This window comes from Rhinolophus sinicus, linkage group LG10 (assembly GCF_036562045.2).
Source record: "Rhinolophus sinicus isolate RSC01 linkage group LG10, ASM3656204v1, whole genome shotgun sequence".
In the NCBI taxonomy this organism is placed as follows: domain Eukaryota; kingdom Metazoa; phylum Chordata; class Mammalia; order Chiroptera; family Rhinolophidae; genus Rhinolophus; species Rhinolophus sinicus.
In genome coordinates, this window is record NC_133759.1 from 86011076 (window position 1) to 86031476 (window position 20401).

Genomic DNA, 20401 nt, shown 5'->3' on the forward strand with positions numbered 1-20401 from the left:
TGTGCTAAAAGTATTATAAGTACTTATTCCTCACAACTACCCTAATGAGGTGGGTATTCTATTATTACCCCTACTGTATAAGTGAATACAGTTTAAGAAAGATTACGTAACTTGACCCAGTTGTCTGAGAAACAGACATGGGGTCACAAAAGGGAAAAGAGGTGGAGCTAGAATTCAAAACCAGGGTTCAGGCCCCAGAAAGCATCACTGACTCACTCAAGTTCGCATAGTTAGGGAGTCAAGTCCAAAACCTGGTTCTCTGCATAGTGATTAAGAACAGGAGCTCTAAAATCAGGTGGCCTGAGTGCAGTTCTCATATCTGCCATTTCCCACTGTGTCACCTGAGGCAAGTTACTAAACCACTCTGGTCACCCCACTTAGAAATGGGGTTAATTAGAGTGTCTGTCTCAAAGATATCATCCACAGATCACATTATTCTACTATATAATTCTGCATACAATTCATCACCTCATTCTACTCATTGACAACACTCTGTTTTGTTGTAAACATTGCATTCGATGTTTACAGATCCACGAGATGACCCACGTACAGCACTCAGCGCCTAGGAAGTGCTCAGTAGTTAATTATTAATATGCTTCCTTCTGTCCCTCCTGCCTCTAAGCTAAGCACCTGTTTCACTGCTCTGTCCTACCACAGGTGCCTCGCGCCAAGGCCTTATGCAACTACCGAGGGCAGAATCCCGGTGACCTGAGGTTTAATAAGGGAGATGTCATCCTCCTCCGGAGACAGCTGGACGAGAACTGGTACCAGGGGGAGATCAATGGCATCAGTGGATTCTTCCCCACCAGCTCTGTGGAAGTCATCAAGCAGCTGCCCCAGCCGCCCCCACTCTGCCGGGCCCTCTACAACTTCGACCTCCGAGACAAGGACAAGAATGACAACCAGGACTGCCTGACCTTCCTCAAGGTGAGATTCTGGGCAACCTCCAGAGTCACCAGTGACCACATAGTCTGTGGCGGAACCTGGAGTTGTTTGCTTAATATTAGATGATTTTTTTAATTATATATATTTTATATGGAAATGCATATAGGTATATATATGTGTGTAAGATGCATGTACAATTCAAACTACATAGACATGAAGTCACTAGAGAACTCTACAGGTTGATAGAAATAACAGTTTGATAGAAATCCTTCACCTTTTCTATTGCAATTACAAAAAGAGACATTTAAACCTTCATTTATTCGTTCTGCAATCGCTTTAGAGCACCTGTTCTTTGCAGGCATTAGGGATACAGCATGAACAAGTCACAGTTCCCGCCCTCAGACAGAGTAGTGGGAGAAAGAGACACGTGGACAGGAAAATACACTACAGCTCTTCCCTCCCTATCACGTAAGGGTGTTCTTACTGACCAAGCTCTCATCACTAATTCTTCGCATTTACGACAGTCTACTCTCTTGTAAACAGTGCATTCAAAACACTCCAAACACACATCATAACAGAATTCCACCTTTATACATAAATAACCTCTTACAAGATATATTTTCCAAGGACGTTAATGACACTAAGATTTTTCACCTCTTTTTTTTTTATTGGATGATTCTTCACCATATGCAAGTAAGAACACTTCTACTTAAGTCTAGACTACTTTAATTCCATGTTTAATTCAGTATTTATTGTTCTTTAAACATTCAAATTTTCTGGTAGAAACCAAAGTTGCGGTGAGTTTCATTCTTTGCTACTTATGATAAGTAGATCAAGCACCAGAAGTGCCACTGTTACAGTAGTTCAGGAAAGGTCTTCTGTTTAGTCAAACATTTTTATTCCACCACTACCAGAAATGAAATTTACTTCAGATTCCCTCCAACTAGATAACCTCACTGTCCTCCATATTTTGAAATACAGATCATTATTGTCTTGGCACCTCAGAGTGAGTCCCATAAGGAAAGTTGTTCTGTAGCCCAGCCGCAAAGTCTATACTCCAGCTACAGTTAGAGAAAGGATGGTTCAATCCCACAAGTATTTATTCAGTATTTCCTTTGTGCCCAGTGTTAGACACTGAGCTCTGGGGACATAGCTGGAAGAAGACAGCAACAGGAAGCATTGTCTGCTTTCTTTTTTTTTTTTTCTTTTTTTTTTTCTTTTTTTGTCCCTCTCTGGGAATTTGCAAATTGGGACACTTACTCCACCTGTTCATTCATTCAGTAAGCCCAGCCATGCACCAAGCTGTCCACTGGGGATAAAATGATGAATCACTGTCCCTACCTTCACAGAGCCAGCAGTCCTGGTGGAAGGAACAGACACATAAATTGGCAATTATGACAAGGAACCCGAAGAGAGAATTTGATCCACTGTGGAAGGCTGGGGAAGGCAGAGACCACTGTAGGAAATCTCATGGTCTTCCTAACCTCAGCGTGTCCAAATGAAACTAAGGATCTTTCCTCTCAAAGCTGCTTTTTCCCTAGTGTTTTCTATCTCAGTAAATTGTACAATGTATTCACGTAGTCATTCATGCATGTATGCATTCTAGAAATATTTATTGGGTGACTAGTAAAGCGGAGCCACTGTATTAGGTGCTGGGGACACAGAAATGAGCAAAACAGACACAGGCCCTGCACACATGAAGTTTATGGTCTGACGGGCTACACTGGCATTGAAGAAATAATGACCTCAAAATGTATAATGGCAAATTGTAATAAGGACAGAAAAAGTTAAGAAAAGGTATGACGCAGTAAATGAATTTAGATTTGGATGCATCTAAATTACTCAGGGGCATGGATCAGAAGGCCAGAGAGATGGGTGGATAAATATTCAGGTTTAGATAACGAACAGGCATGGACGTGGAAAGGTGTCCCTGGTCAGTGAAAAATCAATGTGTCCAGTATGGCTACGCCTGTATGAAGTACAATAGACAAAATGAACAGGGTACAAAGGAGCCTTCTGGACACCGGGAATATTTGATAACTCCTTTTTTGTTTTCACTTAAAACTTATTGGGGTGACAATTGTTAGTAAAGTTACATAGGTTTCAGGTGTACAATTCTGTAATACATCATCTATAGATCACATTGTGTGTTTACCACCCAGAATCAGTTCTCCTTCCATCACATATTTGACCCTCTTTACCCTCATCTACCACCCTTTTCCCCCCTTACCCTCTGTGAACCACTAAACTATTGTCTGTGTCTATGAATTCGATAACTTTTTATCTGGTTGGGATTTTCGTGGATATAGTCAACATAAAAATTCGTCATCTAAAATTTATGTTCTTTACATCTAAAATTTATGTTATTATATGCATGTGTGTATGTTTTTGGAAGAGACTTTAAAAATTAGTGTGGTTATATGTACGTGTATATATGTTTTATCTTCATAGAAAAGAATCTGGAAAAAAAAGTATTAACCAAGCTGTTAATAGTGGTTTTACCTATTCTGTAATAGAAATTTTTCTTTGTTTTGCTTATCTGTATTTTCAAGTGTTTCTACAAATCTACATACAACCTTTTATAAAATAAGAAAAATTTGAACAAAAAGCGACTTTACATTTGATACATTAAATATTGAACAGGTTCTGAAAAGTCTTCAAAATCAGAATGAAATTCAGTCTCCCTTTTACTAAGTTTGTCAAACTATGGCTTTCATCTTGATTTCTCCTTCAGATTAACTTAAATGAAAAGCCCAGATTCTGCTGGTAATTGAAACCTAGAAACATTTCTAAGTTTTCCTATTGGATTCCATTTATCCTCCAAATTATTTCTACTTCTCCTGTGGTCTTGATGACCCAAATCCTGCCCTGTATGGAGAAAGATCATCTAGCAGGAAAATTGTGTAAATAAATCATGAAAGAACTACATTTCTTGTACATTACTCCTTCTGGGACTCCAAGCGGATGTCCACAGAGCTTTCACCACCTGAAAACTGAGAGTAAACACTGACCATGAGACTTCTCTCTTTCAGGATGATATCATCACTGTGATCAGCCGAGTGGATGAGAACTGGGCGGAAGGAAAGTTAGGAGACAAAGTGGGCATCTTCCCAATCTTGTTTGTCGAGGTACGTGAGTATCAAGTCTACATCTGATTCAAGCTTACTCAGAAATACACATGTGCTACAGTGATTTCTGAGAGGAATTCCCATTTGATCTGAGGCTTATTTCAGAACTAACTAAAGTCTCTAAAGATGCCAGATGATAATACCCAGTCCTGGCAAGAGGGTGGTGAAATGGGCCTTTTCATTCTGCTGGTAGAAATGTAAATTGGTACAGTCTCTCATATCCAAACTCATATCAAGAACGTTAAAAATGTACATCTCCTCCGAGTCAGCAATTCCACATCTGAGACTTTATTGTAAGGAAATATTTTAAAAAGTATGCAAAGATATATGTATAAAATGGGCAAGAATGCTCACCATTGCATTGTGTATAATGGTTAAAAAAAAAAAAGAATCTAACTACCCAACAATAAGGATTTAGTTTTTTAAAATAATGGTGATAGAAAATATACCCCTTAAAAATAATGTTAGAGAAGAATATTCAGTGTCATGGACTATTTGGTATTATGGGGAAATGTTTGTGATCTATTGTTAACTAAAATAAAGTTTTATGGGCATAGAGTTTAAGATTTAGAAGATGAAAAAGTCCTAGAGATCTGTTTCACAACAACGTGAATATACTTCATACTACTAAACTGTATACTTACACATAGTTAATGTGATAAATTTTATGTTGTATGTTTCTTACCACAACAAAAAGAAACAAACTCAAGTATATGACACTAGATTAATAAATATATGTGTGTGTATATAAAGGATAAAGGACTAAAAGGAAATGTACCTAAATATTAACAGTGGTGATCATCAGATGGTGAGATACTAGATGATTTTCTTTTTTTTCTGCTGGCTTGTATTTTGTAAATCTTCTGAAATGAGCACATATTACTTGTTTGTTTGTTTTTTAAAGAAAGAAAGAGCACATACTAGGCTATTTCTCCAATATAATCATCTAACCTGAAGTTCCTAACCTCTCTAGCCTTCAACCTCACCGTAGCTTGAAGCAGATCATTACAAATTTAAAAGAAAGTTTTCATTGATTAACTGTATGTATTGGGTGCTTACGAGGCATAAGGCATTAGACGTCAGCAGTGGGAATCTATGAAAGAAGTAAAAGGCATGCTCCCCATCCTCTAGGAGAGTGGGGTGAAAGCAGAACAGAGGCATGATAGGAGAAACGGAACCAATCTTTCATTCATAAGCCAAAGTGGGTTCTTAAGTGAATGGTATGCCCAGATCACTGTCCAGCTTTCAAGGTTCTCTACACATCCTCTACTCAATCAGTGTTGAGGGGATGAAAAAATGGAAGGAAGGGAGGGATGGAGGAAGGGCCCAGAGAGGCTGGTCTTCTATGTCTAATAAATTCTCATTCCCAGTGCTTTTTCTCTTGCTGAGGCCCCTTCCAGGTATACCCAGCCAATTCTACCTGTTCAAATTTCACTCATTTTACAAGGCTCTGCTAGAAACCCACTTTCTCCGTATAATTTCAGCAACCAGCTGAACACTGAGCTGTCTCTAATTTCTCTAAACACCTGTGTGTATATTGCTTGTACTTCATAGGCTAGCCTAACACAGAACAGGTACTCTATTAAAAATTGGCTTAACAAGTGAATGAATGAAAAAATATTTGAGAGGTTGTCAGACTAACCCGGAAAAATTTTAGAAAACAAACCACTCAGTGTGACCCCATTCTAAACGTATATTCAATCCTTCAACTAATTTTTCACTGAGCGCCTGCTATGTCAGTTCCTATGCTAAGTTCTAAAGAGACAAGACAGACAGGGGTCCCTATTTTCAGATTATAAAGTCAGACATTAATCAAGTCATTATAACTGTGATGAATGATGCAAAGTGTAAAGTAGCGGGAACTTTGCAGGGAGGGAGGCAACTTATCTGACTCAGCAAATGCCTCTTAAACCAAGATCTGACCGCTGATTAGAAGTTATGTAGGTTAAGCACAGAGGGAAGAATGTTTTAGGGAATGGAGATAGTATGTGCAAAAGTCCTGCAGAATTTTGATGCATCCAATGGTCCAAAAGAATACTAGAGCTGGAGCTTAGAGAGGAAGAGATTGACCAAACAAATGAAGCCAGGGAAATAAATGGGAGATGGATCACAGAGAGCCTTGTAAACCATCCTGTATTCAAGAAGATGAGCTAGGTTATGATATGGTAATAAACAGCCCCAAATCTCAGTGACTTCACAAAGAAAAAGTTGTTTCTTACCCACATTGTATGTTCAATACAGAATGGTGAGAAACTCTGTTCACATAAATCACCTGGGAACCCAGACTAATCGGCGGGGCCACCTTGTAGTGGCACCATCTGAAACACGTGGACTTCCTAGTTTTTACAGCAGGGAAAGAGTTGTCTATGAGCAAGTGCCTCTGCTCAGAATGACACGTGTCACTCCCACTCACAGCCCACTGGCCTGAACCAGTGACGTAGCCCCATCTGTGTTCACGTCAGCTGAGAAGGCTAGGGGAGTATGTGGAGTATTTGGTGAGTACTGTCTCTGCCATGTCGTAGACGCTTGGACTCGATCCAGAAGTCAGCAGAAGCCATTGAAAGCTTTTAAGTGAGGCAGTGATTCCATCAGATGTGGGCTTCTTACAGGCTGCTCTGGCTGTAGTGGGAAAAATAATTTGAAGAGGAGGGAGAAAAAAGCAGAAAGAACAGTGAGGAGAGGGCTACAGCGTGGCTCGGTTAGAAGGCGACTGTGACTTGGGCCAGTAGATGGGAAGCAAGTGGGAAGATTCAAGGACCTTTTCAGAAGTAGATCGACCGGACTTGGAGGCTGATAGAAGTAGGGAGCAGGGGAGCAGAAGGGGTCAAGGATCATGCCCCGTTTTCTGATTTGTGTGCCTCAGTTACTGGGGGAGCCATTTGCTGGGTCAACCAACATGTGCTGAAGAGGAACGATTATGTTCATTGGGAGACAGTGTTTAAGTGTCGAAGGACAGACACCAGCGACAACTAATATCTAGTTGGACACATAGGAGGGGCTTAACTTTTTGCAGATTAGAGCTTGCTTGGTCCCCTGCGTTATTTGAAGAAGCTTCTTCAAAGCTGTAGGGGAGGGAAAACAGCACCACTCATTTTATCACCCATTTCTGATACTTTTCCCCAAAACTTCTACCTTTCATGATTCTTCATTTGGAAACTCTCCCCACCGCTTCATCTCTAAAATTGGTAATTACAAGACCCCTCAAGTTATCGTCAAACTAGCCATTGCTTCATTTGTTCTCCTGATTGCTGGGAGGGGAGGAAGATAAGCAAGTGATTGCTCTAGACTGCCAACCCGGTTTTCAAAAATTGCTTGACATCTAAAGTGAACTTTCTAAAGCCGTACTTAAATTGTGACTTCAGTCATTTCATTAAGACTAGCACTTGCTGAGAACTCTTTAAATAAGTTTTGCATTACCACTGCCATGAGAAGCAATTGGAAGGAAGGAAAGCTTTCTTATGCCAGTGATGTGTTTTGTTGGTTGGTTGGTTGGTTGGTTGGTTGGTTGGTTGGTTGGTTGGTTTGGCCTAAACAGGACTTTTCTTGGATTGAAAAAAAGAGGTGGCCAAACCAACACTGAGCTTACACCCATTCTTGTCAGGACTCCTCCAACAGGGCTTGCCTGGGTTATCTGACTCTTGCACGGCCCAGTGAACTTCAAGGATATTGTTTCAAATGAGTGGGTGCACATTTCAGAGATGGGCAGTCCTTCCCCAGCTGAGCTGTGAATCACGCTGGCAGAGGACAGGGCAGACCAAGAGTCCCATGGGGCCCTTTGTCGGTGTTGCTCACCTGGGGACAGAATAATTAGGTGGAAGCACAAAAAAATGAAGCTCATAGTAGCTGTGAATGACTCTAAGGAACGTGACTCATTCAACTCAAAGAGTGTATATTGTCCTCTTCCTGGGTGAATGAAGGAGGGATAGGTGCCCTGGGGACTGTAAGACCTTGTCCCTCGTGCAGACTGCTGTCAGAGATTGCCTGAGCAGTTTCACTGACTTCCTCATGGCCCCCCTCCTCCCCGTCCTGCACTTCTGAATGACAGCCAGAATGAGCTTCTTATGTATTTTTTAGTCCCATACAGTAGAACTTCCTCTATCTGGTGTCCAGTTCTACAGGTGTGCATACATGCATTCAGTATGACCACACTACCATCGAGGTATGGAATAGTTCCCACACTCCCCAAAATACAAGGGAATCCTGCCCCTTTGTCGTCATCTCCTTCCCCGACTCCCAAGCCCTGGCCACCACCGATCTGTTTAATGCTCCTACAGTTTTCCTCTTCCAGAACGTCACAGAAGTGGAAGCGTACAGAAAGTAGCCTTTTGAATGTGGCTTCTTCCACTTAGCAGAATGCATCTGAGGTTCACCTATGGTGTTGCGTGCAGCAGTAGTTCATCCCTTTTTGCTGTCGTGTCCCTATTCCATTGTCTGGATACGCCACACGTTGTTTATCCATCTACTCGTTGCAAGACATTGATATTATTTCCCCGTTGTTGGCAGTTATGAATCAGCTGCTATAAACATTCGCACATCATTTTTTGAGTGAGCATAAGTTTTCATTTCTTTGGGGTAATTACCCTAGGAGTGGAATTGCTGGGTCAGATGCTAAGTGTGTGCTTACCTTTGTAAGAAACTGCCAAACCGTAGCACGAGCTTTTAAAAGCATAAATCAGATCATGTCACTCCTCTACCTACATCCTGCCAAAGGCTTCTTATTACACTTAAAATAAACTTGAAGCCTTTTCAAACAGGCCCTTTGTGATCCGCCCCTGTCTGTGTCTGTGGTCTCCTCTTTACTGCCTGCTCCTCACTTGCTCCACTCCAGCCTTTTCTCTGTTTCTTTCTTGTCTTACTCTCACCCGGGCTGAGCTTGCCCCACTTCAGGACGTTTCCGCCAGCTTATAATCCCTCTGCCTGGCATGGTCCTACTCCCATCTTCACCTGGCTGGTTCCTGCTTGTCATCTGTGTCTCAGCTTAAATGTCACCTTCTCAGCAGGTCTTCTTTGACCCCCCCACCCCACCCCAATCTAAAGTAGCCATTCCCCCAGTCACTCTGTCACAGCAGAGCACTTACTACTATGGGATATTTTTTCGTTTGGTTGTTTCATACTGGCTTTGCCATTTATAAGTCACCCCTTCTGGGCCTCAGCTTTCATATCTTTAAAGTGGACAGTAATAATCCCCCTGCCCCTACTTAATGATTATTTTCCCCCACAATATTACAAATTTCTTGAGGCAGAAACTACATCTGCTTTAAAATTTTCTGTCTTGGCTATTTTAATCACATTGTCATTGAAAAGTTCTTAACTGGGCACACTCTCTTTTACCTCTGTGGTTGCATCTCTACATTAGAATAAGACGTGTGGTTCTAGAGCGTAACTGGTGAGAATCATAATGATGGAAATTTGAGTAAAATTCCTGGAAAGTTTCATTCACACAAACCCCTTTTTGGTCAACAGATTTCAGGTTTCTGAAGGGAATGGACTCTCAGGGGCCCTTGGAGGGCAGGGTATTCAAAATATAATGCAGTCAGTGGCTGTGCTAGAACTAGTTGGTACTAGATTGGAAGAGCTGGTTGCTGTATTTTCAGGAATTTTGCTAGCCAGCTGTTAAACCATTGGTGGATATTGACACCACAGAAATTAGTAGACTCTACAAAGCAGGGTTTTGTTTGTTTGTTCTTCTGGTTTACCAGCACACCACTAAAGTCTAGAACAGGAGAGAATGGTGATGAGATAGAGATATTTAAAGGAAGTAGTAAAAGATGGTCAAAGCATAAAGATTCAGGGTCCTGGATGGATTTACATTCTGGCTCAAACATGTATCAAATAAACTGCAGCAAGTTCATCCACGCATTGTTCCACACTCACTCAGCATCGACTCCACGATACAGCAGAGAAGCTAATGGTCCACTGGGGGAAACTCAGTGATTCCAGTATGGGGTGAAAATTGCTAGGATGGGAAAGCACAGGGGCGGCATGCTGCAGGGGCACGGAGAAGGACAAGCAGCCAGCCTGGTGGGGGGTGGAGGGGTGGCTGAAGGAGGGGGGAGGACCCACTAGGTGGAAAGGGCTGGGACGTGGCTAGCAGAAACTGCTAAGGATGAGTGCTCCTGACCAGGGAAGAGTATGACGGCTCATTTTTGACCCCTTTGGTCCTTAGGAACAGAGTGAAAGAGTAGTACCCACTTTGCAAGAGAGTTGTGAGATTTACTGATATAGCAAAGTAACTGGGACATACTCATAAAAGATGGAAGCTGACCAAGGCATGAGGACTGAGGTGGTGGCATCTTAACTGGCTTCAGACTAGCCTGGGTAAGACTTAGCTGCTCATGTTAGATCAGGAAGACTAACTTCTCATCGGACCTTTTGTCTCTTCAGCCAAATCTCACTGCAAGACACCTGCTAGAGAAGAACAAAGGCCGTCAGCCATCTCGCACAAAAACCCTGTCTCTGGTGTCCTCATCCTCCAGAGGCAAAGCGACCAACACGTCCACCCTCCGAAGGGGCCCCGGGTCCAGGAGGAAGGGGCCTGGGCAGTTCTCCATCACGACAGCCTTGAACACTCTCAACAGGATGGTCCATTCTCCCTTGGGCAGCCCCATGGTGGAGATCGGCACCCCAGTGCTGATCAGCTCCAGCAACTCCTCTGTGATCACCCAGCACGTGGAGAAAGCAGATGTTCCTCCCAGCTCTGCAGGACAGGTAGGGAAAAATCCCTGGGATAAGGGCATCTTGGAGTTGGATGAGTGATCCACACCATGTCATGAGCGATATTGGATGTTTAGTACCTGCTAAGTACCCACAATGCATAATAACTAAAGCCGTATGTATTGTGTCAGAGCTGTTTATACACGATCTCATTTCAACCTTGAAACAGCCTGTGAATTAGGTATTGTTGTTCCCACTTTACAGATGAGAAAACTGGGGCTTAGAGGAGTTTAACAACTTGCCAAATTCTCACAGATACTCGGCTTTCCCACGCTAAGAGCCTTGATGTTGTTCTTGTCCCCTCAAGAACTTCCCTTCAAGGAGATAATGGCACCGGTTTTCCAGAGAGGGCTCTGGAATAACAATTGGAGATTCACTGTTCCATCTAATGGCAATGTATCAGGCATCAGGTGGAAAGGAAGAAAAAAAGAAATTATGGGCTATTGGGTGTGTTCAGGACTGGCAACATAATTTGCAAGGCCCAGTGAAAAATGAAAATGCAGGTCCTTTGCTCAAAAATGAGCAAGAATTTCAAGATGACAACAGCAGAGCATTAAACCAAGCAAAGAACCCTTCTAAGCACAAAGCCCTGTGTGACTACACATGTCACACATCCATGTAGGGGGTTTTCATATGGAGCATAAGATTCTGTATGTAAAGTGCTTAGCACAATGCCCAGCACGTACAAAGCACCCACGAAATATTTGTTCCTAATACTGTTATGATTAAACCTGGTCAAGTGAGTTGCCAACTCAAGGGACATAAGCCAAGGGGCGGTTGTGGAACTCCAGAAGCAGAAGTACTTGTAAGAGCATGTGGCTATTTAGGCTGAAGGGTACTTTAAAAGATGAAGGACTGAAGGTATGAGGCAAAGTAATTAAGAAGAACTGCATGTTGGGTATTCTGCTGAAAACACTCTTAGAAAACACGCAGGTGGCAACTTGAAAGGACAAACCTCAACTCGCCCTGATATATTTTTTTTAAGCTGTAAATCTTGTTTTTAAACATGAATCTCTACCTTGGGATTAAATGGCTTAATTGGACTCTAATCCCTTTTTAACAAGACAAGGAGGAAGAGAAAGTCAAGGGCTCCTCAAAGACCTGTGTGCTGGTCTAAAAGGAAAACAGTCAGTCACCTCCTGTAACACTTCATATCTTATACCACTCTTTCGGTCTCTAAGAGGCTGGCTTTTCATGTAGTTCTGCCCACCACGTGTACTACACACAAACACACACACACACACACAAATGCACTTTCCACTCTATATACACTCCCCTTGCATTAAAAAAACAAACAAACAAACAAAACCGTAAAACTCCTTTTCTATACACACATTCCAAATACTTTTTTACAAGTATATACACACTTCATGCCCAAAGTTCTCCCTCTACCACACACACACACACACACACACACGTTTCGGTGATCTACTCAACATTCCTAAGCAGAGTGTATATTAGGCCACCTCTCTGCTTTTTGTCCTTGTACCCAGAGAGTGCCTGCATTACTCTGGGCAATGAACACATGTTTATGGAAAAAATACATGCCGTTGCTCCGGGAATTTATTTTTGATGACTTCTCCTGTCACGATCATATCCATCCCCCAAAGCCCTGTATGCGTACCGTTTCTTTAAGGAGCCTCTTGCCTCTCTCCCTGCAGTACCAATGTGTCCCCTGTGTTCACAGCTCATGGTTTATACTCTTGTTCTTTGTACTATAAATACCGTGTATGTATCATATCACCTTGCTCACTAGATTGAAAACTTCTTAAGGGCAAGGATGGTGTCTTATTCATTTCTGTGGCTGTTGACTTTCCAAAACCCCTGAAAAATCTAATAGCATGTTATTTTGCCTGAAGAATCAAAAACAAAGACAACAGCTTCTGACTTCCTTAAAGAATTACCAATCCCTTTCCCCTCTTCTGATTATCCGGAAAACAAAAGAGATGAGACGGAGAAGAAAAGGCAGGGCACAGAAGTCAGTGTAAAAAAAGTGATGCCCTCCCTACCTCCCTCCCCTCCTCCAGCCCATCCCAGGATAATAAAGACAAGTCCCAGAATCTTTCCTGGGCTCCTAGGAAAATGAGCTGTCATGCATGCACCTTGGGGAAGTCTGAGCTCTATAAAGCCAGCTCTCCTTGCAATCCTATATTTGAAATATTCTGAATAAGGTGATTTCCTTATTCACTTTATTCAAGTTCAAGGAGTTTTAACTACAAGTCCAGATTCTCTCTCATTATGCCTCTTTGTTTCCATCTTTCATTGGAGTCTCCCAACCCAACTTTACGGTACTCAGGAGTACCACGAGAGATGGTTTTTACTGAGTATTAAGATAATTTTTTTTCCTTTGAATACACTCAGTCTAATTTATAGTGAAGATTCTTAGCTAATCCTCCTTCTAAGGTAATTTACAGAAATAAAGTTATCCTCTACTTATATTGTTATGTTGATGTCTCCCAATAAAAATTTCTTTTATCTTTACAATTTTCACGCAACAAATCCCTACTCATAAATGATGTTATCAGAGCACTCTCGAACTGACTGAAGTGGTTCCAAAGAGCTGTGGGTAGAAAACTGGGAAGGTTCCATTAAATGGACACCTGTCCCCTCAAAAAGTCCTGTTCCACGTCATCATTATCTGCCCCAAAGTGCCTTCTACAGAGCCTAATAGGTGCTTGAGATATTTTTGTTAAATTTTGTACCCCCTGAGTGGAGACAGCCCCTTAAACTGTTCTCGTGAATTATCAGACAATGCTTTGGCAGGAGTTCACTGACAGGACATCTGAAACTAAGAAAGGACACAGGGTAGGACGAGAGGGCTTCTGCCAGCCCTGCTCTGCCAGCTCCCCCTGGGTAAAGAACTGCCCTGAGCCACCTACAGAAGCAGTGTTGTGTACAGGAGAAACCACCCCAGCCTTCGGCCCACACATCTCTTCCCCATCCTAATGGTGACACTTGGAAAGAGTCAGTAAGCACTCAGCTTCAGTTTCCATCAAAAAATAGGAACAATCCCTCCCTCACAAGGTTGTTGGGAAAATCAAAAGAAGTAAAGTGGAGGCAAAGTGCTTGACTACCACTTTTATTATTGTTGTTATTATTGAAAATTTTAGCAGTCACAATCATAACAGTCGGTTGCTAGGTTTCTCTTCCGTCACTTTCATGTATATTGTTTCGAGCCTTTTATAATGGAAAAATTTCCAACCTATACAAAAATTGAAGGAAGAGTATTAATGAACTCTCATGTACACATCACTCAGTCTCAATTATCTACTGAGGGGCCACTCTTATTTCAGTGATATCCCCACTCATGAACCTGCTCACCCGTTGGGATATTTTAAGGCAGAGCGCACACATCACATCATTTCATCCATACACATTTCAGTAAGGATCTCTTTAAAGATTTCACTATTTTCTTCCTAGAGTTTAACATAACCAGGATTCCATTATCACGCATTTAAAAAACGGACAATAATTTCTGAAAATCATTAAATATTCAGCCAGTGTCCAAATGTCCATATTTGCCTTAGAATAGTTTTGTTTGTTTGTTTGTTTGTTTGTTTTTAATATACAGTTGATTTGTTTAAGTGGCATCCAAATGAGGTAACACCCTGCATTGGGCTGTGTCTCTGAGATTTATTTTATTCTCAGGTTCCCTCCACCTCTTGTCCCTTGCCACGTACATGCTAAAGATGCCAAGGCATTTGTCTCATTGAATCTTCCGCATTCTGGATATTGGTGGTTTCATCTTTGCAGTGTTGTTTAACACATTCCTTTCTCCCCTGTGCTTTCTGGAAACTGATAGACCAAGAGGCTTAATCAGCCTCAGGCTGGGGATGTTTTGGCAAGAATTTCTCATAGATGGTGCTAAGTACTTCTTTTTTTGGTTTTTGTTTTGTTTAAGTGTACAATTCAGTGGCTTTTAGTCTATTCACAGAATTGTGTACATCCATCATCACACTCAATTTTAAGCATTTTCATTATTCCCATAAGAAACCTCTCAGCCATCACCTCCCCAAGCTTCCGCCTGCTTCCCTTTACCCGCCACCCACTCTGGCTCTAGGCGACACTCATGTGTTTTCTGTCTCTATTAATTTACCTATTCTGTGCATTTCATAGAAATGGAATCACATGACATTTGGTCCTTTGTGGTGGTGTTCTTTCAATTAGCATAATGTCGCAAGTTTCTTCCTATGTTGTAGCATGGACCAGTAGTGCATTCCTTTTTAAGGTTGAATAACGTTCTATTGTATGAATATCATCCGTTGATGGACGTCTGGGTTTTTTCACCTTTTGGCTATTATAAATAATGCTGCTACAAACATTTGTGCATAAGATGTTTTGTGCACGTGTATTTTTCTATGGGTATATACCTAGAATGACTAGATCATATGGTAACTCTACGTTTCACTGTTTGAGGAACTGCCATCTCTTTTTCAAAGTGATTGATTGCACCATTTTACATTCCTATCAACAGTGTGGGAGGGTTCCAGTTTCTCCACGTCATCGCCAACACATGTTGTATTATCTGTATTGTTTACTACAGGCATCCTAGTGGGTAGGAAGTGGTAGCCATTGTGGTTTTGATTTTCATTGCTTTGATGGCTAATGATTTTAAGGAGCTATTCATGTGTTTATTGCACATGTCTTCTTTGGAGAACTGTCTATTTATAGCCTTTGCCCATTTCTTAATTGGGTTATTTATCTTCTTATTGTTAGTGTTCTTTCCATATTCTAGATGCAAGTCCCTTATCAGATACATGACTTGCAAAAATTTTCTCTCATTCTGTGGATTGCCTTTTGGTGGTGTCCTTTGAAGCACAAAACTTTTTAATTATGACAATGTCCAATTTATCTACTCTTTCCTTTGTTGCTTGTGCTTTTGGTGTCATATCTCTAGAAACTACTGCCTAATCCAAATTCACAATAATTTACCTCTATATTTTCTTCTAAGAGCTTTATAGTTCTAACACTTACATTTAGGTGTATGATGCATTTGGAGTTAATTTTTGTATGTGTCATGAGATAGGGCTCCAAATTCATTCTTTTATATATAAAAGGATGCCTCTCATTTTGTGTTAAAATTGTGTCAGATTCAGGTGTTGTGAGCCTTCTCCATTCATTATAATGTTCCCATCAGCATTTTACCTAATGATTTGAAGTACCGTTCACTCAATGTCATTTGAGGTTGAAAATGGTGACGTTCCAAATCTATCGTTCCTCCTCCAATTCTTCTGTAAGATTGACTACTACTTTCTGCTGATTACGTGTAAGACACTCCACTGTGAGTTTTACCTAAATTACCTCATAATGATCTCAAAACCTGTCCCTCCTAGGCCCTCAGCATATACTGGGGAAGCTAAAGTGCATGCCTCAACCACTATATCTTCTCTCTCTCTCTCTCTGTTTCACTCTCTCTCTCTTCCTCTTGTTTGCTCCTGGGCATTCCCCAAGCTCACAGACAGGACTCACTTCTCACCACCTTCTCGCCTGGCATGTTTACCATCACTGAACTGCTGCCTCTTTTTCCACCGGCCACTGCCAGCTGGGCTAATCTTCCCCTGCCCGCCTGTGCCAGTCTCCTTGTTTACATCATTATCACTGCCCTCAGATTGGCCTCAGCGTCCTGGCCCCTTCAGCCATGTGTTCACTCTCCTGCCCCTGCTGAGGTCTGGGTCCCACACCCAGGCTAAGATCAGGAGGAAAAGACCTACGTTTGTTCAGCTTGGAGAACAAGGTTGATGCCGGGATGGACGATGACTTTATTTTTCCAAACGCGGGTTTACAGACAGTTTTGTGTTTCTGTGTCTAGAAGAAGAAAGGGACACAAATCATAACAGGAAGGATTTCATGAGATACAAGGAGAAATCGCTCCCATCACACAGATTGTTAGAAACTAAGTGCTGAAGATGCTGAAGGCGCCTATGGAAACTGTAGTCGTTGGGTTTTGGTTTGCTTTTTATTTTTCCCTGAAGGGAACGGCAGCTTGGTATAAGTAAAAAGGCTTTGAGTCAGACAACACTTCTTGCCATGGTTTTCCCACCTAATAACTGACATTGAACTAAATACTTTACTCCATTGAGCCTCTGTCCTGATCTGCGAAATAATTAGGACCTCCCATACAGGGATTTGCAAGGATCAGCCATAACTCAGTAAGCTGCAGCCATTGCTATTACCTTCTTTCCTCCAAACAGAGCTTTTAGAATATATCGTTATTAGTGTGATGGAAGAGAATCCCTGACTTAAGGCAGGGAATGCGCTGAGCATCTTCCAAAATCTAGATGACCTTCCCATCTGATTTCCCTAAGGTGTGTTTTTCACAACTACTAGCAGATATGGGGGTGATCTTGTCTCATCTTATATGTAAGAACACTGGCAGGTATTTCCATAACAGACTCAAAGACTTCCCCGAAAAAACACAAACAAATAAACGAATTGCAATGGAAGACAGAACTAAGAGTCCCTCGTGTTTAATGCCCTATCCTTGACCCACACAGAGCCCCAGGCTGCCACAGCCTTTATTAGCACAAGATGGAAGCCAGCACCACGTGCTGTTCCATCTGGTCACCGGTCACCAGTTAGACCCAGGAGAATCTGATCCGAGTGCTCCCACCCATTAACTGCACGGCCCTGGGCAAGGCTTTTTGCCTCACCATGTCCCAGTTTTCTCATTCTCTAGGTGGAAAAATAAAATTGACCTGGCAGAGTATTACGTCGCCTCATTAGTTAACAGCACACTCTGAAACTGGATTAATACCAGGAAGATCTGTTCCTACCATTGGGTTAATGCTGGTCATTGTGGTGATTCCTCCTTCAGCTCAAGCACACATTCACACAAGAGACCTGTTTCCTTTCTGGCTACTATGATACCCCAGCAGGTATCAGGTAGAGTTCTCTGAGGCAAAGAGCTTTTTAGCAAAGAGTTTCTCAGCCCAGGCAGTATAGTGAGAAAATATAGGCTTTGGGGTCAGCCAACTCTGTGGTGGAACTCTCACTCTGTCTCTTAACTGAGCAGTATAACATTGGGCAACTTATATAATCTCTCTGGGCCTCAGTTTTTCCATCTGTAAAATGGAACTGATGGTAATTTTTTTCTTAACCTCATAAGATTGCTGTGAGAATAACACAAGGTAATGCATGTACATGAGCTAATGGCCAGGGTTTGGCAGTGGTGAATGGCTCAATAACTGTTTACTCTATTATTAATTTTGGGTCAAGTTGGGAAGCTATAACTATCCCCCGTCCCCACTGCTCCAGGGCTGGCATGTGCAAACAGGCCTTGCTGAGAATGATGTTCGCCAGCCACACACTTCAGAGGATGATTTGTTGGAGCCTGCCTTGGAGTGCAAAGGCTTCCAGAAGCCCCTTTGCTTCCTTGATAAGCAGTGACAATTCTGAAGTAGGGAAGGAGTGTGACTTTTGGCTTATATCTAGGGGGGCCTCGGGCAATGGCTCTTGCTCAGCCCAGACCCTCCGCTGTAATCCTCAGGGCAACCCATAGGAGGAAAGCCAAGCGACTGCAGGAGAAAAGACTTTGAACAAAGGAGATCAGGGTAGGGACTGAGGCAGGGCTGCCTGTCCTCCATTTTCTATATGGAACTTCCAGCTTTGTCTGTGAGCCCCAACCTCCCCTTGTATAGTGGGTCCTGGCTGCCCAAGCCCCTCACAGCCCCTCAGTGAAGCAGCAAAAAAAGAACTACTGGGTGCCCCCCATGTACCAGGCTCAGGTGACACAGTGGACAAGACAGGTATGCCCCCTATGCTCATGGACCCTCCAGGCTTTGCGGGAAGACGAATATTAAACAAAGTATTATAAATACTTGACTACAAGATCATGAGTGTGCAAAGCACTGTGAGGTGGAAGGGTGGGGAATGGAGTCTATGAGGGAGGGCCCACCTCATCTGGGAAGTCAGGGAAACCCGCCCGGAAGAAGTGCTCAGGCGGAGACCTGAAGGGTAGCAGAAGTCAGCCAGGTGGGAAAAGCAGGTGAGATGGGCCCTGCATGCACCGCTCCTCAGCCCTGGCAGCCCAGTTCTCTTTATGCCGAAGTCACACCAGAAAACGGCAGTACTGGTGCACTGCGACGCCTGCCGTACCCGGATGCCAGCCCTGCACCCTGAGGTCCTCTGGGGAAAAGCCTTTCTGGTTTCTGGTGACCAAAGCAGTCTCAGTAATTAACTGTGCTGCTCGGCTGGCTTCCTTGATTCAGCGTTTCTCCAATGAGAGGTTAAGCTTTACATCATCATTTTGCCCAATTAATCCTGGCGGCAGGTGAGCCACTCAAGAGACCCAGCCCTGCCCGGGTGAAAGAGGGAGCCGCTCAGGCTGAACCTCAGACATTTTAGCACAAACTCTTCAGCTCTGGGAGCCAGAAGCAGGGATAATTGATATCTAAGGCCACTGGGGCCTTTAACACTCTCTCTCCCTCCCCCCTCTCCCTCCCTTCTTCCCTCCCTCCCTCCTTCTCTCAGAATTCAGCAAGAAGGAAAAAACAGGAGATGCAAAATAAAATAGAAGGGCAAGAGAAAGAGAAAAGAGGTGTGCCATTAAGGAATATCCATGCCCCACATGTTTATACTGCCCTCCTTGTCCCCAAATGCTGCCCTGTACACAGGAATATTAAGGAATATTCCTTAATATTCCTTGGGCCTGTGGTCAGCCTTGTAAGGCCTCAGCTGCCTCATCTTGAAATGGGAAAATAGCCCCTTTCACAGAGACCTGTTAGGAAACTGAATGAGATACTCATACACGGAAGGATTTCTTAATCTCAGCACTGTTGACATTGCAGCCAGGATAATCCTTTGTTGTGGGGGGCTGGCCTGTGCATTGTGGGGTATTTAGGAGCCTCCCTGGCCTCTGCCCACTAGGTGCCAGTAGCACCCACCACTCAGTTGTGATAACAAAAATTGTCTCGAGACATTGTCAAACGTCCCCACTGGGTCCAAAATGGCCCCAGTTGGGAACCATTGATGTGCAGGATATAGCAAGGGCCTGGCATATAGTAAATGCAGAATAAATGGTAGCTAACATGAGGCCTGGGCAAGGCAAATGCCCTTTCTGAATAGCCACAGCAGAACCTTCTTTCCAAATACATGCCAAGAATATAAGGGCTTTGCAGAAACATGGAACTTTGCAAAGGTGGGACAGGTAGACTTGCCAGTACCGTCACTGGAAATGTGCAAACAGTGACTAATGTGCCCCTGGCTGGAGACGTTGAAGGGATCTGTATGTTGACTAGATTGTTGGCACAGGTCCACTTTCCATTCTCAGCTTGAAAGGAAAGGAGCCAATTTTATGGCGTGCATAGCAGGTGCCAGACCCAGTGCCAGGGTCTTACATACATCCAGCCTCTGTGAGTATGTGAACAGATGTTGTTATTTCCATTTCAGATAGAGGAGGTGAGGCTCAGAGAAGCTAAGTAACTAGCTCAGTTCCTCAGCAAGTACATTTCAGGGTTTGGGTCAGAACCTAGGTCTGTCTTCCAAACCCATGCTCTTTCCCTACCCAAGCAGCGGGAGTGGGGCTTCTCACGTGCTGACTTAGTTGTCCACAGTGAGCATTTAGGAGCGATTCTGGGGCAGCAGCCAGGCTCAGTGGGAAGAGCCATGGGATTGATTAGCAATGTCTGTCATGGGCCCAGGAGTAGGAAGTGGAGGTACCCGTGCCCTGTTTGCCA

The 20401-nt window shown here is 42.9% G+C and overlaps 1 protein-coding gene and 1 long non-coding RNA gene across 2 annotated transcripts in view; one reads left to right on the forward strand and one right to left on the reverse strand.

Moving 5' to 3' along the window:
* SH3RF2 (SH3 domain containing ring finger 2) overlaps positions 1–20401 on the forward strand; it is a 112944-nt gene that overhangs the window by 45856 nt on the left and 46687 nt on the right. Inside the window, exons 3-5 of the mRNA XM_019739097.2 lie at positions 658–927; positions 3918–4013; positions 10398–10721. Coding sequence (XP_019594656.2) covers positions 658–927; positions 3918–4013; positions 10398–10721 — 690 coding nt within the window. The remainder of the gene's footprint in view (positions 1–657; positions 928–3917; positions 4014–10397; positions 10722–20401) is intronic.
* Positions 13308–20401, reverse strand: part of LOC141567287 (uncharacterized) — a 49604-nt gene continuing 42510 nt past the window's right edge. Inside the window, exons 3-4 of the long non-coding RNA XR_012489813.1 lie at positions 16439–16532; positions 13308–13929 (exon numbers count right to left, since the gene is read on the reverse strand). This is a non-coding gene — a long non-coding RNA (uncharacterized LOC141567287). The remainder of the gene's footprint in view (positions 13930–16438; positions 16533–20401) is intronic.